This window comes from Seriola aureovittata, chromosome 8 (genome assembly GCF_021018895.1).
Source record: "Seriola aureovittata isolate HTS-2021-v1 ecotype China chromosome 8, ASM2101889v1, whole genome shotgun sequence".
Classification (NCBI taxonomy): domain Eukaryota; kingdom Metazoa; phylum Chordata; class Actinopteri; order Carangiformes; family Carangidae; genus Seriola; species Seriola aureovittata.
Window position 1 is genome coordinate 14,419,729 of NC_079371.1, and position 15,272 is coordinate 14,435,000.

Consider the following 15,272-nt stretch of genomic DNA (forward strand, 5'->3'; position numbering starts at 1 on the left):
CCTGATAACATACACTCCCAAACCACCTTGCCTGGTTAAATGGACCAGATAATGTAGGGGTGAACTCCCCGAACTGCAGTGCTATTATGACAGAAATGCCCATTCCTACAGTTGAGAGTGACACCCTTTAATATGGTGACAGATTACAGTAAAATGTATAAATTAATTCTTGTAGAGGGAGTTTTGAAGAAAACTGACAACAGTAATGAGCTTTACTAGATACAACTGGGAAAAATGGCAATCTCACAGGGCTGTGTTGAGGTATGAAGTTCTTTCTTTTCTTCTTCTGAGCAATTCAAGGACTTGTACATGTTGGATAAAACAAAAATTGGATTGGAGTGATTAGGTGGACATTTTAAAGTGTCTAATAAACTATTTTTTTCTGTTGGCCGTTGTGCACAGCAACACATCGCTCTGCCACTCTGTCCTATCTGGGAGCGTACCGATTAGAATCCACTGCAGCTAATGTACAGACTATATAAGTGTACATCACACAACTGCACATCCAAAAAGCCGAAATATCCCTTTAAGAAAAACCCCATCGGTAGCTACCATAGAAATAGAATGGATTTAAAGCTGCTGGTGTCTAATATCACACAGCAGAATTATGCCAATGGTTGTGTACACAAAATCCACAAAGAATATTTATTAAAAATCATCATTCATTTATTTATTTCAGCCTGAAAATATGACATGGGAAAACATTACAAAAAAAACCAAAAAACACAATTGCAAGAGCAAAATGATTTTGCATCAACTCCTCTCTGCGTTATCTGCATCAACTAATAACTCCTAAACTCCCCAGTGCTATAAATCTACAACAGCCATCTCCATGGGTGAGATGGCGCACCAGTATATCACCATTTAATAGAGCCATCAGTATGAAAACCAGCTCAAATATCAAACAAGCTTTCAGAGAAGATGAGTTTGTATCCTCAAAGCAAAACATGTAGAGGAAAAAAAAAAACAAACAACAACTCAAGTCTGTTGATTTGTCTGTCAGTCTGTTTATGTGATGTCACCATGAAGAGTATAAATGCTTGGTCCTTGGTTTGTGTGTACGCTGGGTAAGAGTGTGTATGTTTAGTCAGAGTCTTCCTCTGAGCTAGCGGGTGTGGACACAGCCTCTTCCTCTTCATCATCCGATTCCTGGTTCAAGAAAACATCAAGAGAGGAGTTAGTTAATAAATATTAGTGCATCAACATGATAAATATTGTTCCTTTCTTAATCTGAGATAAGTGAAAATGAACATGAGGATGTGAGTGATACTAAAATCTTATTGAAGGCTTACATTACAGTCTGATCAAATAGTTTCAGTAGGAATGGGGAAATCATTCAACATTAATTTACTTACATACTCTTGATTTCAAATGTCACAAAAGGCAAGACAGTTTTATCTATAAACAACATTTCACAACCTTCAAAACTCAATGTTTCCTGTACCTCTAATTCTTACCTTTTGCTTTGTTAGGCAACATCTGCAACATCGCTGCAAAGAAGCTACAACCTCTAAAACGTGGTTTTAAGGTGGGCACCCAAGATCAGTTGCACCGGTTCAGTATCTGACCAAATGTGAAACATGGTCACAGTCTTCACTTCTGTTTCTGAGTTACAGTGCTGAATAATAGCCTGAAGTGTTTACAGTGTTTGCAGGACAATATGCAGGACAATATGATGTAACAGTGAATGTCCCCAGTTCATATTTGTGCCAAATTTGAACTGGTTCTGAAGGTTTCAAAAATCTAACATAAGTGTGCATCTGGGCACAACCTAGGGCCCTAGGACACAGTCAAAGTAAGTCCCGTTCCTATTAGTCTTCTTCCTGTGCTGTTTGTTCGGCTCTATGAACATGCAAGGTTGTATTGAAGTGAACTTGCCTCCAGTGAGCTCAGGAGTGGTGTGGTTTGGGCTCTGCCTCACTGTCTCTTTGCTTTACCTCAAAAAGTGGACCATGCTCTCTGGTTCTGGTTTGACATTAAAATTTATAGTAATTGTTTCTCTGGCTTGGTTGTCCAGCAATGAGGTCAGTAGGCCTCTGATAGAGTTTAAAGGTCATAATCATTGATGTTGCTCTAAGTGAATTTCCTATTGAGCTCATTTTAAAGCCTCTAAGCAAGTGTCTTTCAATAGTCATTTGTCTCTTCTATCTTTCTTTTTCTCACCTTGTGTATTCTGTATTGAGGGAGCTCAGGCAGGACGCACTCTTGATCTTTGCTCTGTCCTAACAGAAGAAATTCCCTCTAGGTGCTCCTGAGATATCATGTTCATGAGAATGGGACGGACGGATGGCCATGCGACGTACAAGCCAAAAACATAATGCGTCCGGCCACAGATGTCGACAGCACAGAGAATACAGCTAGATTCTGTGACTCTGTCTCACATACACGTTAGCTGTTTGCCATCTTTCTTTCCTTTTCTCATTCTTACAAGACTTGGCTTTGGTCACATTTCCTCTTTTCTTTTCCCTGCAGCTGTCACTCAAGACTCACAGGCTGCAGTTTAAATGCCATTCTTCAACATTATTTCTCATCTCTTTCCACCTTTAACCATTTTTTCTGTAACATCTGGATTCACGCAAATATCAAAAATGATTGATATTGAATTTGTGTGGTTGTCACAGAGCAGATGTTAATGTAAAAATGTCCAAGCTTTCAATCTTTTTGGTGAAGTGTAAATGTTGTTGTCCTTACCTAGAGTTTAATAACGGAGCAGTTTAATGGACATGTGATCATAGGTGTCGGTTTACCTGTCCAGTTACAAAAAATTATTGGACACCTGCTAGTCAAACAAATCTAAGAATTTTCAGTGGTCGTGCTTTAAGATCAAACACAGTGCTATTTAAAGTGGGCACAAATCACTATTTGTCATTCGTTGGCATGTCTCCTGCATCACTGACTACAGCTGCTGAATGATAATTATATGATAATAAATCCTGCTGTAGTCTGTCAGATAACATCGTCCATCATTTCTGGATTTACCTTCTTCCTCTTGGACTTGCTCTTGTGGTCAGAGTCTGATGAATCCTCACTGGTCTCAATGAACTCGCGGCTCTTGAAGCTGTCATTGCCTCCTCCTCGCTCCCTGTCTTTGTCTGCACCGGCAGACTTCCTCTTCTTCTCATCCTTTTTACCTCCAGATTTTTTACTCTCCCTAATAGAGTGCAGGTGAAAATTTGACATGTGTTTAAGAGACAACATTTAAAAAAAAAAAACAAAAAGAAGAGAAAAAAAAGAGTTTGAGTGTTGTGACTCTTACTTCTTAGAGGTTGATCCACCACCGCTCTCTGTGTACTCTTTCTTTGCTTTGTCGTACTGCCTCTTGGCCTCTCCTGCCTTTGTTTCCCATTCCTAAATGAAAGAGAAGCAGGAAAGTGGGGGAGAAAAATGAGTGGGAAAGATGAAATAAAGACTGCACACATCACTTGTTTGTCTGGATTTGTTCAAGGACTGGTGCCCACAAGTTCAATAAGGCACTGATATGGTGGAACTATCACATCTGCCATCTCAAGGAAGCTGCACATTAAAACTGTTTGCTGTCATCATTCTTTCATTGCTTACTAAAACTAAATGTTACAATGGTAAATGGACTTGCACTTACATAGTTTCACTTTTCTAGTCTTATTGACCACTCAAAGTGCTTGACAATACTTGCCACGTTTACCCATTCACACACATTCATAGGCACAGTCATACACTGATGGAACAGCCATCAGGGCTCAGTATCATGCCCAAGGATACTCAGACATGCGGCCCGGAGGAGCTGGGGATCGAACCACCGACCTTCTAATTAGTGGACAACCCGCTTTACCTCCAGAGCCACAGCCACCCCTACAAGAAAAGTATAGGCTCTCTTCTGACAAATGACATTCTTAAGTATGTTGTCCGTCATGAGCAGATTTAATAAATGTTAGCAGGTGTTTGCCTGGGCAACTAGACAAATACAACAGGTGATTTCAGCTAGATCCAAAAGCCCTACCAGGGTGGGGGTGGCAAATTACCTTCACCTAGATGCCCTTTACACATTACTTCTGCTGCATTTATATTTCCTGATTTAACATTTAGCCTATTACATGATACTCAGAGTTTCCAAAAAACTAAGGTTCATCAAGGATCATCTTAAAATGTAAACTCCAAAGAAACCCCAAAACACCATGACACACTCGGAAATCAAAATCACACAGCAAAAGACAGCAGTGAATGAGGACAAAACTATTCTGCAAGCAAACCTTAGTGCTGATGACTTTTAAAACACAAATCAATTTAAATGGATTTGTTTTCCATTTTATATTACATAAAAATATGTAAAAATAAAAACCTAAATCTATCTACAAATTGCATTCTTTGCTTTTGTATCATTCTACAATCACAGTGACACAATGGTGCTGTACTGCTGCGCTCACTGGGAGTCACTCTGACTGAAGCTCAACGCCTAAAATGTAAATGCAAAATTACAACTGTCCTTAAAGCTTAATATCTGGTGTGAGAAGAAACGAATAACACGCTTCTTCCTCTCACACTTATTCTTCCTTGTTCTCATGCCTCACCTCCTTCTCGTCTTTGCCCAATTGTCTCCACATCTCTCCGGCCTTCTTGGAGATCTCTGTGATGGAGATGCCTGGATTCTCTGACTTGATTCGCTCACGGCTGGAGTTCAGCCACAGCATGTAGGCACTCATCGGCCTCTTTGGACCGCCGGTATCTTTCTGCTTCTTCTACTCAGATTGAAGAAGGGAAGGGAAGGAAATCAGCAGTTGAACATGTGTTGTTACACAGGTTTATATACAATATACATCTGTTTGCAATAATAGGGCATCCTTCTGGGAAAAATAGAAAACTTGCATCCTGAATCTTGTCTTCTTTCAACCTTTACATGGTAATATCACTCTCATGTTTTATACTTGTCCCAAGTGCTCTCTCACCTCTTTGCGTGGTTTCCTTTCTTTTTTCTCCTTCACCACACTGACTTTCTTGGCCTTCTTTTTCTTTGCACTCTCATCTTCACTTTCATCCCCTTCTTCACTGCTGTCGCTTGCTGAGGCATTGCTGTCGTACCTGTTTGAAGGTGACAGAGACACAAAAAAGGGAAATGGGTAACGTTCAGCTGGGTGAAAGAAGCCATGTTGAAAGCTATTTTAATAATAAGCCACTTACTCTTCTGCAATGTCATCATCTTCTTCTCCCGGGTTAAACGATTCATCTAGAGAGTGAATAGGACAGAGAAGCACACAGTCAAACCTACTCATTTGAAGTCAACATGTATTGCTTACATCCGTCATAGTGAGACAGTTACTCACCGCTTCCACCATCTGATTCGTCACTGTCGTTGCCCTCCTCTCTGATCTTGCCCTCAGCTTTCATCCTCTCCAGGTAGGCATCGTGCTGGTCATCGTCGGAGTCGCTATACTCGTCAATTTTACCCTTCATGCCCTGAAAGAAAATGCACAGTCAAAAAAAAACAAAAAAAAAAAACAAAAAAAAACCACTACCCACAGAGGAGTGTTCCTTGAGCTACGACAACTGAAGGCAAAGCTCATCTGAAGAAATAAAAAAGTAATCAACTCAGGGCTGCAATTAACCATTATTTCATTATCAATTAATCGTTTAGTTTGTAAAATGTCAGAAAATAGGGAAGAAAATGCCAATCAGAACTCATAGAGCCAAAGGCACATTTTCAAATTGCATGTTTTGTCCAAATAACAATTTAAAACCCCAAGATATTTAATTTAAAGTAATACCAAGCAGCAAAATCAGCAAATTTCCTCACAATGGAGAAGCTGGATACAAAGCAAATTTGGCATTTTGGCTTAAAAAAGGACTGAAACGATTAATCGATTATCAAAATTGTAGTTGATTAATTTTCTGCTTCAACCTCAGTGTTGAGACCCCCACATAGGTTCTCAGGTTAAATCTGAGGGGGGGGTGGGGGGTGGGGGTGCGCTACCTTATTAAGCATAGGAAAGAAGAAAAAAACACATTACTGCTATACCGAATATCATTGTTTGTTTATGACTTTCCTCTAATTGTAGGTTTTTTTGTGTAAATTTCTGGATTCTGCATTTCTGGCCTGACTGAAATGGTCAAAACTCGTAAACCACACTATGTTGGGTGGTCAAGTCAGTTTGAGACAATTCTTGTTGAATTGGAGTTGAATTTCAACTTTCAAGCTTCAGTGGGCAATCCTGCAAACAGTCTTTGTCCTCATTTTTAACCAGTTCGGTGTAACATCTTCCTCTTTAGCAAATTACCATTGGTGAACTACTAAGGAACGTGTTGAGGCAGACTGTGTTGTAAAGTCAGACCAAAAGACAAAAGCAAACTATTTTCTTCTCCTTCCCTTCTCCATGCATCAGTATCTGTGTCTGTGTCTGCCAGGGGAAGGACAGACGACAAGTCAGCGCGGCTCTTATTAAAACACCAACAGGAAATAGAAAACAGCCCCATTCATTTTCATTGACCTGCTCTGCTAACCCTGTCACCATGGCAACAGATGGCCTTATTAACAGTAAAACTGAGTTGGTGCTTCGGCTGTGTTGTCAGACAGACCAGGGACTTGTATATGTCAACAGACAGCATTATGGGTAATGCATCAGCACTGCCCATGTTAGGCAGCAGTCATGCTGACAGCTGTGTCGAGTGTTAAAGCACACCATAAAGCCCCCGGACCACACATTAGTCAGCACGATGCAAATGAACAAGCACGCGCACACACACACACACACACACACACGCATACATACACGCACGCACGCACGCACGCACGCACACACTCACTGAGTTATCAATCACACACTCCTTCACACCCATTTCCCATGATTAGTCATAAATCACTCAAGATTTATCAAGTTCACCACTAATCATATTGGTAACGTCAAACCAAATTAAGATCATTGGACACAACTCTCAGTAACATAGACACATCAGCAGCACGCCATGCAAGCAGAAATCACTCCACACCGATAAATCAAGTGCCTAATCCACTGGTGACGCCCGTGACCATACCCACCTTCTTCTACAGGGGTACAAGGACAGACACATAAGAGAAGGGCAACAAGCATCAATATCTGGGATGGAATAAATCGGACAAATTGGTGCAATATCTTTGCTTACAAACTCAGAAATGTTTAAATGACAAAAGTGTTACCTCTTTGAACCCTCTGTTCTTTATGTTGAGCTTCTTGGCGTTAACGAAGTCAAACAGTTTGCCGTACTCTTCTCTAAAGGAAAGAAGACCAGGGTTATTTTGTCTGAAATTCATGGATGAATTCAGGGTTGGATGAAATGATCTACAATCTACATCACAATGATCTGTCACATTTATCTCAACAGCAATGAATGCCACTTTAAGTATTTTCAAATATGTCAGTACATGTCATTTCTGTTCTCATGCTTGCTTACGTTTTAAATGTTTGTATAAATAAATTACAGCATGATTTTATCATGATAATATTTTAATATTCTGGACTGAGATATTCCTGAGTTAGTGTCCTCACCTCTCAATGCTGCTGAAGGTGTACTGGTTTCCCTGCTTGGTCTCAATCTCAAAGTCGAAAGAACGTGTTGTGGTGGTGCCTCGGGCAAAGTTGACACAGGAAATCTCCTCAAAACGCAGGTGGACCGGCGGCTTGTGGACGTAGATGAAGCCTCTCTCCAGTGGGTAGAGGAGGCCTGAGGATGCCTTGTAGGAGCAGGTGATGCACTGAGCACCAGAGTGACTGTAGACGAAATTAAGCATGTATAACTGCATTTACTTAATTTACTTAAATACAAATATATTTTAAATGAGGTGCCTACCCCTGGAAGTTTCCGGGTACAGTGATCTTGCGGTTGACCAGTGCCTTCATCACCCTGCTGACCATCTCATACAGCGATCCCGACATGTTCTTACTGAGTTTGCCCTCAAAACGACGCTCCACATCCTCCCTTTTGGACACAGAAGAAAGGGCAGGTTTACTCTCTAGTTTTCTGGTATTTTTAAGCAATAAAAGCAAAGGACTTTCTTGTGCAACAACACATGAAATGTACTCCTCCAGAGCTTTGCTTCCCCCTGGTGGATACATGCTTGGCAACACGAAAGGTCTGCATTGAACAGCCTGGGTTATCATGAAGTTGTGTTTGCATAAGTGCAGGCTTGCATTACTAATGTAACAGACTTTCATACAAACTCTCCATCCCATCTATAGCTCATATTAGACTTGACTCTTTACTGTCACATACTCACTCGCTCATGTTGAGGGTGAGGTTGATGTCCTCTTCCTTGGAGAAGAGCAGAATCAGAAAGTGATAACGTGTCTGACCCTGCTTGATGGGAGGATCCAGACTGATCTATAAAGACAACAAAACACAAGAAAAGGGTGAGAAAATATAGGTAGAAGATTAAAAGAGAAAAAAACCTTGAGTTCATTTGGGGGTTAAACTTCACCTAATTTTTCACAAGAATAAAAAAAGGGTACATACCACAAAGAACATCTGCCTCTGGTCCTTGTGTGGCAGCAGGAAAAGACGGAGGACAGTGGTGTAGGGAATCTTGTAGTCAAAGGTCTTACCATGGAGGTGAAGGAACGTCGGGTAGATACGAATGTCATATCTGAAAGAAGAAAAAAGAGAAATAAGAGAACAGTCCGGCTGAATTTTTGATTTAAGGTGAATGGTGTAAACAATGGTACTGTAGCTGAGGGCACCTAACACTAACACTGTCCTATTCAGACATCTAACAACCAGTGAGCAATTTTTGAAAGTGCACAGAGCTTTATATAAATAAATCCACCTTGGTTAGATGTTATGTAATTTCTGGGTTAGTTTTCAATTTACGTAATAACAAATGAGAAAATCTTGAGTGACTGTGTTTGGTCTTCATCCTCTACCTTCCTCTGGGTGTAAGACACTGCAGCTCTTTGAAGATACACACTGCGTCTCCTGTGGCCTGGATCACGTCAGCCTTAGACAAGACATTCTGGGCAAACGCCTATAGGAAAACAGACACGTTCAGCACTACTATAAACATACAGTTAAACTTTATAGAGAAAGAACTAGAAGTAGACAAGGAAGTTGCACATCCTTCCTCACCTCGACAGGGTCTTGTCGTTCATCAGCCTGGCTAGGTGGGACGTAGAATCTGACCTCCATGAGGGACACCTCTGTGTCGTCATTCTGGTGAAACTCCAGAGTAACTTCATTCTTCCCTGTGGCACACTGGGAGACGTTGGATAGCGGAACCTCGAATGCTGTATTGTCGTTTATATCAAATGATAACAGTGGCCCTGTAATGAGTGAGGAAAGGGGGGGGGGGGTGTCATCTTTTAAAATGTATTTACAGTATTCCTTCCCTCTAATTATCACTTCTTAGCACTTAAGAAACTACTTAGAGATCTGTACTTTATAAGGCATTTCGGTTGATAAAAATGAAATCATTGTGAACAAACTGATCTTGATGTTGACCCCGATTCTCAGCCTACTTGTCATTTTATGTACACGACATACATTACTGCAGCGACCCTGTGCTGATGTTAATTTCACAGTGGGCAACCAGTGAGGACATATTAGTTGTTGCTGTGTGTATTTTTACCCGAGAACTTGGCTGTTCCCCAGTTCCAGCCCTTCACACACATGTCCTTCTCTGTTAGCTCCACCTTGTAGTTAGCCTTGAAAAACTCAGAGATCCTTTCGAAGTCCTGGTGGCGGTTGACAGGTGAGAAATGATGACAAGAAAAAAAATCAAAAAGAGAAAAGGCTCAAAGTTAGTTAGGCAGTAAATGCACTGGCACTGCATGGGTCAAAGCTTAGCAAAGCACTCTCCAAAAAGGGTGAGGGGAAGTGGGCTAATTAATCACAACGCAATTATAACCGCGCCCACTGCTCAGGCCTCTTGGGAACACTGGAGGTGAATGTAATCCATCCGCCCTCTCTGTCCTCCTCCCCTCCACACCAGCCCTGACAATCAGCCTGTTTATTTATCCTGCAGGCTCACTTACAACTGGAAAGGACTCACACTCACACACAGTGACAAACACATGGTCAATCACACACAAACAGACACTGTCCTGGTAGTGCACACACATGTGGAAATGATTGTGGTGTGAGAGTGTGTGTGCAGGGTAGAGAATGAGACTCTGTGGGAAACAGAGTTTACGCACCTGGATATCTGCCTGTCCATAAGGTTATTATAGCCAATTAGAGCCCAGAGTCAGAGTGTGTGTGTTAGTGTGTGTGTGTGTGTGAGTGAGAGAGAGAGAGAGAGGGCAAGTTTATCAGTGTGTTTGTTAGCCAGGATTAAGGCATTATTTAGACAGGAGAACATGTGTGAGCAGCTGTGCAAATGCATAAAATCAGAGTGTGTGCAGACGTGGCCTATTGGTGTTGATGTGTAAGAGTGTGAGTGTGTGTGTGTATATGTGTGTATTCACTGTGTCCTCATCAGACCTGCTGTTGTGTGTTTCTCTACCTCTCATTATAGTTTTGGCAGATTTGTTGTTGCTCAGCACATTTCAACCCCCCCCCCCCCCCCCCCCCCACACACACACACACACACACACACACACACACACACACACACACTACCCACCACAGACACACACAAACACACTCTTACCCAACATGACCACCGCTCGTCTGTTTTTATTACATTTTTTTCAACCTTGCTCTCCCAACTTTCATCCACTAATTAGATAAAACGCACACTCATCAGGTTCAATACTCTATTTTGTTTCCTTATTTTGAAGAATATGAGCACATTTTTCTACTAACACAATTTTCTGCATAGAACAAAAGAAAAACTCAAATATTAAACATAAAAATGATCCGCTGTACAAACACTTTATTAAAAACCTAAATAAATTACCATCTAAAACTGGCTAATTCACGCTTTAAATTGGACTGAACTGTCAACAACTGTAAATAAGCAAACAAGACTAAATCTGTCCAGACATCTTTCTATATACATTTTATCTGGTACCCAAAAAATACCTGACTATTCAACCTAACAGAACAGCAACTAACAATTATTTTCTCAATTAATTGATTATTTGTTCAATTAAGTGTCAGAAAACAGTGAAAAACACCCGTTATACTTTTCTAAAGCCCATGTTGATGTCTCCTTTTATCCAAACAACAGTCTAAAACACAAAGAAAGTCAATCTTCAATTATATAAAATAGAGCAAATATATCTGGAAGCCAGAACCACAGGATACGGTATCTAAGTGCTTGGGAAGCATTTTAGTTTTCGATATCCAGCCCTATTAGCAAAAATGCAACCAAAACAGACAGTTGAGTACATTGAATTACATTGAAACGTAGCAATCGTAACCTAAATTATGACGTATTGGGCCAATTATAAATTACATGTGAAAGTGACATGACCAGAAGACAATTACATAACAGTCAGCCCCTCTGGCAGAGATTTAGCACCTTGCTCAGGGACAGTGCAGAAGGACAGATAAATCAAAGCCTCTACTCAGCTCGCCAGCGGCTAAATGTCCAGCCAACTCCAGATTACTGACACTGGCTGTAGGATAATAAACAATGACATCACAGCCTCTGCTCCAAGACGAGAGGATCCATCTCCAAAATTTTTTTGCTGATTAACCCCATGAGACACTGCTGCTCACAGCCACAGACTACAGGTTATACCCGCTCCTCTATACCACTATTTCATTTGCGTGCTGACATTCCCTATACACTAAGAGCAGCGGGGGAAAGGGGGGGAAAGAAATAGAGTGATAAAAAACAAACACGGCCACAATTTTTTTTCTTGTCTGTCTTCTGAGCCAAATTGTTTCAGTGGATTGATATAAACACTGACTCACATGAGCCAATGATTACACTGTTTATGGAACACACATGCTTGTGCTGGTTTCCCTCATTAATCCCATTAGGAGCTTTGGGGAGAAGAGCCGACTCATTCACATACTTTTGATAGCAACCCACACACGCACACACACTTAAGTGGTGGCCTTTGTGCAAGATGGTAGTGTTTTTCTGTAAAAATGTCAGATGTGGGATAGAGGCTGTTTCTCAGCGGTGCCCTTGCTTGTGTTAAATCCTTTGTCATAAATATGAAGCTGAACAAACCAGTGGTGTGTCCGTCTGTAATATTCCACTATAACTCCTTCTTCATCGCACACACACAAATTAACAAAATTTACAGAGCCCGCTAGTCTTAATTTTGTGTGACCAGAACACTAACCGTGTCCCTGAAGCCGTCATATTTGTAGATGTGTCCTGTGCTAGTACCCAGTTTGATACCGTGACCTAGACACACTCGTCTCCACTGGGCCAAGTTGAGTTCACCAGCTGGGATGCTGTCCACCTTCCCCGTCTTGCTGCTTTTATAAACCACATTTTGCTTGCTGAAACGCAGCCGCCCGTCATTCTGCAGCAGCAGAGGGAAGAGACAAGACACAAGACTTTAGTTAAAAAATGTTGGGGCTTAAAGCTCCGAGTTTGCTTATTGTAAAGCTGAAAAGAAAAGTAAACTAATCAATAAGTCACCTGGCAAAAACTGATTTTCATGGTTAATTGTTTAGGTAGGTATTTTTAAGCAAAAATACCAAAAATCCACTTGGTTCCAACTTCTCAAATATTATATTATTATTAATATAAGATTTTTAGTCTTCTATGATAATAAACTATTCAAGCAATGTGAAGTCAGTCTCTGTAAGAATGTATCTTTTTCTGATATTGTATAGATCAAAAAATTACTTAAGAAAGTAATCTGCAGATTATTTGATAATAATCTAAATAAGTGTTGGTTGCTGCCATAGATATAAATTCTTAACAATAATGATTTTCCTCATCACAAATTCCAATACAAAACTAATTTTGCGACAAGTAACTTTTAGGTTCAACATAGAGGTGCCTGTAGAACCATACTTCCATTAACTCAACCCTGTTATTCTTAATCTAAATTCTTAATTTAATACTGGGCATCGATATATTTTTGAACCATAACATTTTGTTTGAGACTGAATAAATGCAAAAGGTATCGATATCAGTGATCCTGGTCCTGATATTACTTGTAATCGGATCAAAACCAAATTTTGATGTATCGCCTACCCCCACCTTTTAAAGTGGATATCAACCTGAGTACTGGTAGTATTCTCAAATGCTTTTCAATAGGATTCCTCACTATACATCATTTTAGAGAGCACAGGTGGATGATAAGGATACTGACCCAGGAGCCTTTCACCTCCTGATAAATCTCGTTGAACTCCAATGTGTCTCCCATCTCAGCTACAGGCAATGACGGACGCTCTATAGACAGACAAAAGAAAAGACATTAGATGGACCCAATCATCCTAAGGGCTTTTATTAAGCTTCACACACTCTTCATTGACTTTTTACATGGTATATTCAGTTGGGGGCATGAAATTTCCACTGCTGGAGAGAAAACGTTATCAATGACACAGTGGAGCACCTGACTTATTTTTTTTTAACTTTCCGTTAGTCTGATCCTCATCAGGACCAGCTAATTTAACTGTCAGTTATGTTTCATTTGCACCTCAGGGGCATAGACAGGAGTAAGTGTTTTGAAACACAGGGCACTGGAGTTAGAGTCAAAATAACGTGACCCCTATTATCTTATTGAATCAAGAATCAATTCTGTTAGTTTCAGCTCCCAATTACACCCCCAGGAGATATCTTAGTCCTGATGAAAATATCATGGTCAGACGAAGTAACGCAGCCAGACACTGAGTGACACTGCTGAAGTAAAGAGAAACCTGCCGTCCTATGACTCTCTAAGAATTAAAACCAGTACTAAATTTGTTTTGTTATTCGTGATATTCACATTTCTGACCGCGCTCTTACAGTTCACCGAGTAGAGTTGAGAGCTAGCTAACAGTTACCGTTATTGACAGTTTAAAGCTCACATAACGACGTTTTACGAACACTACTACTATTATTTTCTTATAACATAAACGCTTACCATTAGGTCTCACTTTTAAATGAGCAGAAACTGTGTCTGTTAATACCTATTCTGCGCCACCAACAATAGCTAGGCTAACTTGACCTGCACGGGGTGTGTTCCTTTTATTGCACGACTGTGCAGTGAGTCCTCAAGTTAATACAGTAGAGGATGGTGCGCGCTGAAGCACCGCCGCACAGAGACGCAGTCTACTTCAAAACGAACGCTCCCACAGAGCTAGGCCGGTGTAAAGAACTGAAGTGATGTTACGAGTTAATGTAGCAAACGAAATAGCTGCAAATTAATCATGTAGGCGACATACACTTACTAGTTATTTATAAATATATCAACAGCAGTTTCTAAATAAGAGATAAATATGATTTGAAAACTTCATGTCTTACTGTGAATGTGATGAACAGCTTCGCCTGTTTCCCGCGTGTAGCATCGGGAGCTAGCACTACGTCACAGGAAAGAGTCAGGGGAGTTTTGTATTTACTTCCGGTTTTTTTTTTTAAACATTAAAGACTTAAATGGAAAAAAACTCGCGCTGTAGTGTTTAAATGCAGCTGTTTATAAAGTACTTTAAATATCGAATCACTCAGGGAAACTTCTGTTTGAAAAAAAGAAAGTTGTTTCTGAGTCTGCGCGGGGCAGAGCAGACGGCAGTAACCACTCACCACCACTAGGTGGCACACAGCGTATCTAATCAAAAAGGCCTATTCTATTCTATTCTGTTCTATTCTATTCTATTCTATTCTATTCGTATCAGATTTTTAACATATAACACTACTGAATACAGTGTGAGACAGAGGATGCCTATCTCTAGTAGTTAATAATAAGAGTGCAAATGGATTACTTATACTATTTACTAAGTCACAGTATACATAGTTATTTAGCTTTTGAAACAAAGTAGACTTAATGTGGCTGTAAAAAGTACCTGGATCAAATAAAACAGGATACTTGTGGTCAGATGGATTGATAGAGAGGGAAACTGTTGTGGGATATGAGACATTTGTGCACATAGTGAGTATCGTTTTTCTTGGATCTAGATTTGATTCATGGTAATTTGATTAAACTAATTAATTTAAGAAAATGCAACATATAGGCTAAAAACTAAACTGGACAAATGTCTTAAAAATAGCTCATGTTGAATCACTTGAAGACGGGGCTTCAAGATAAAACTGGACATATTTAAAAACCCTTATCATGTCTGTTAAAGTTATGCTTTAGTGGTGCATATTCCAGAGGGAATTAGTTAGATTTTGCACAAAGCAGTTGACGCACAGTGAGTGGGAAGCTCCTGGGGCCCTGGAGTTCTGCCCCCTCTCTTGGCCAGTTGCTGATCCAGCCTTGAGGATACTGTCAACCCACGTA

General features: G+C 40.4%; 1 protein-coding gene across 2 annotated transcripts; it reads right to left on the reverse strand.

Annotated features, from left to right (window-relative positions):
* Positions 1–644: 644 nt before the first annotated feature.
* Positions 645–14,383, reverse strand: ssrp1a (structure specific recognition protein 1a). 2 transcript variants are annotated; one of them, XM_056383427.1, is made up of 18 exons: positions 14,300–14,383; positions 13,167–13,246; positions 12,180–12,365; positions 9,563–9,668; positions 9,064–9,257; positions 8,862–8,962; positions 8,455–8,584; positions 8,219–8,322; positions 7,792–7,920; positions 7,491–7,712; positions 7,142–7,214; positions 5,295–5,427; positions 5,152–5,197; positions 4,920–5,052; positions 4,545–4,712; positions 3,257–3,348; positions 2,980–3,151; positions 645–1,149 (listed from the first exon to the last, which is right to left on the reverse strand). In XM_056383427.1, exons 2-18 carry the CDS (start codon positions 13,218–13,220, stop codon positions 1,084–1,086), a joined length of 2,109 nt encoding a protein of 702 aa, XP_056239402.1. In that variant the 5' UTR covers positions 13,221–13,246; positions 14,300–14,383; the 3' UTR covers positions 645–1,083. The 2 variants fall into 2 exon arrangements, with proteins under 2 accessions (XP_056239402.1, XP_056239403.1); XM_056383428.1 differs by lacking the exon at positions 14,300–14,383 and adding an exon at positions 13,920–13,938.
* Between the last annotated feature and the right edge of the window lie 889 nt (positions 14,384–15,272).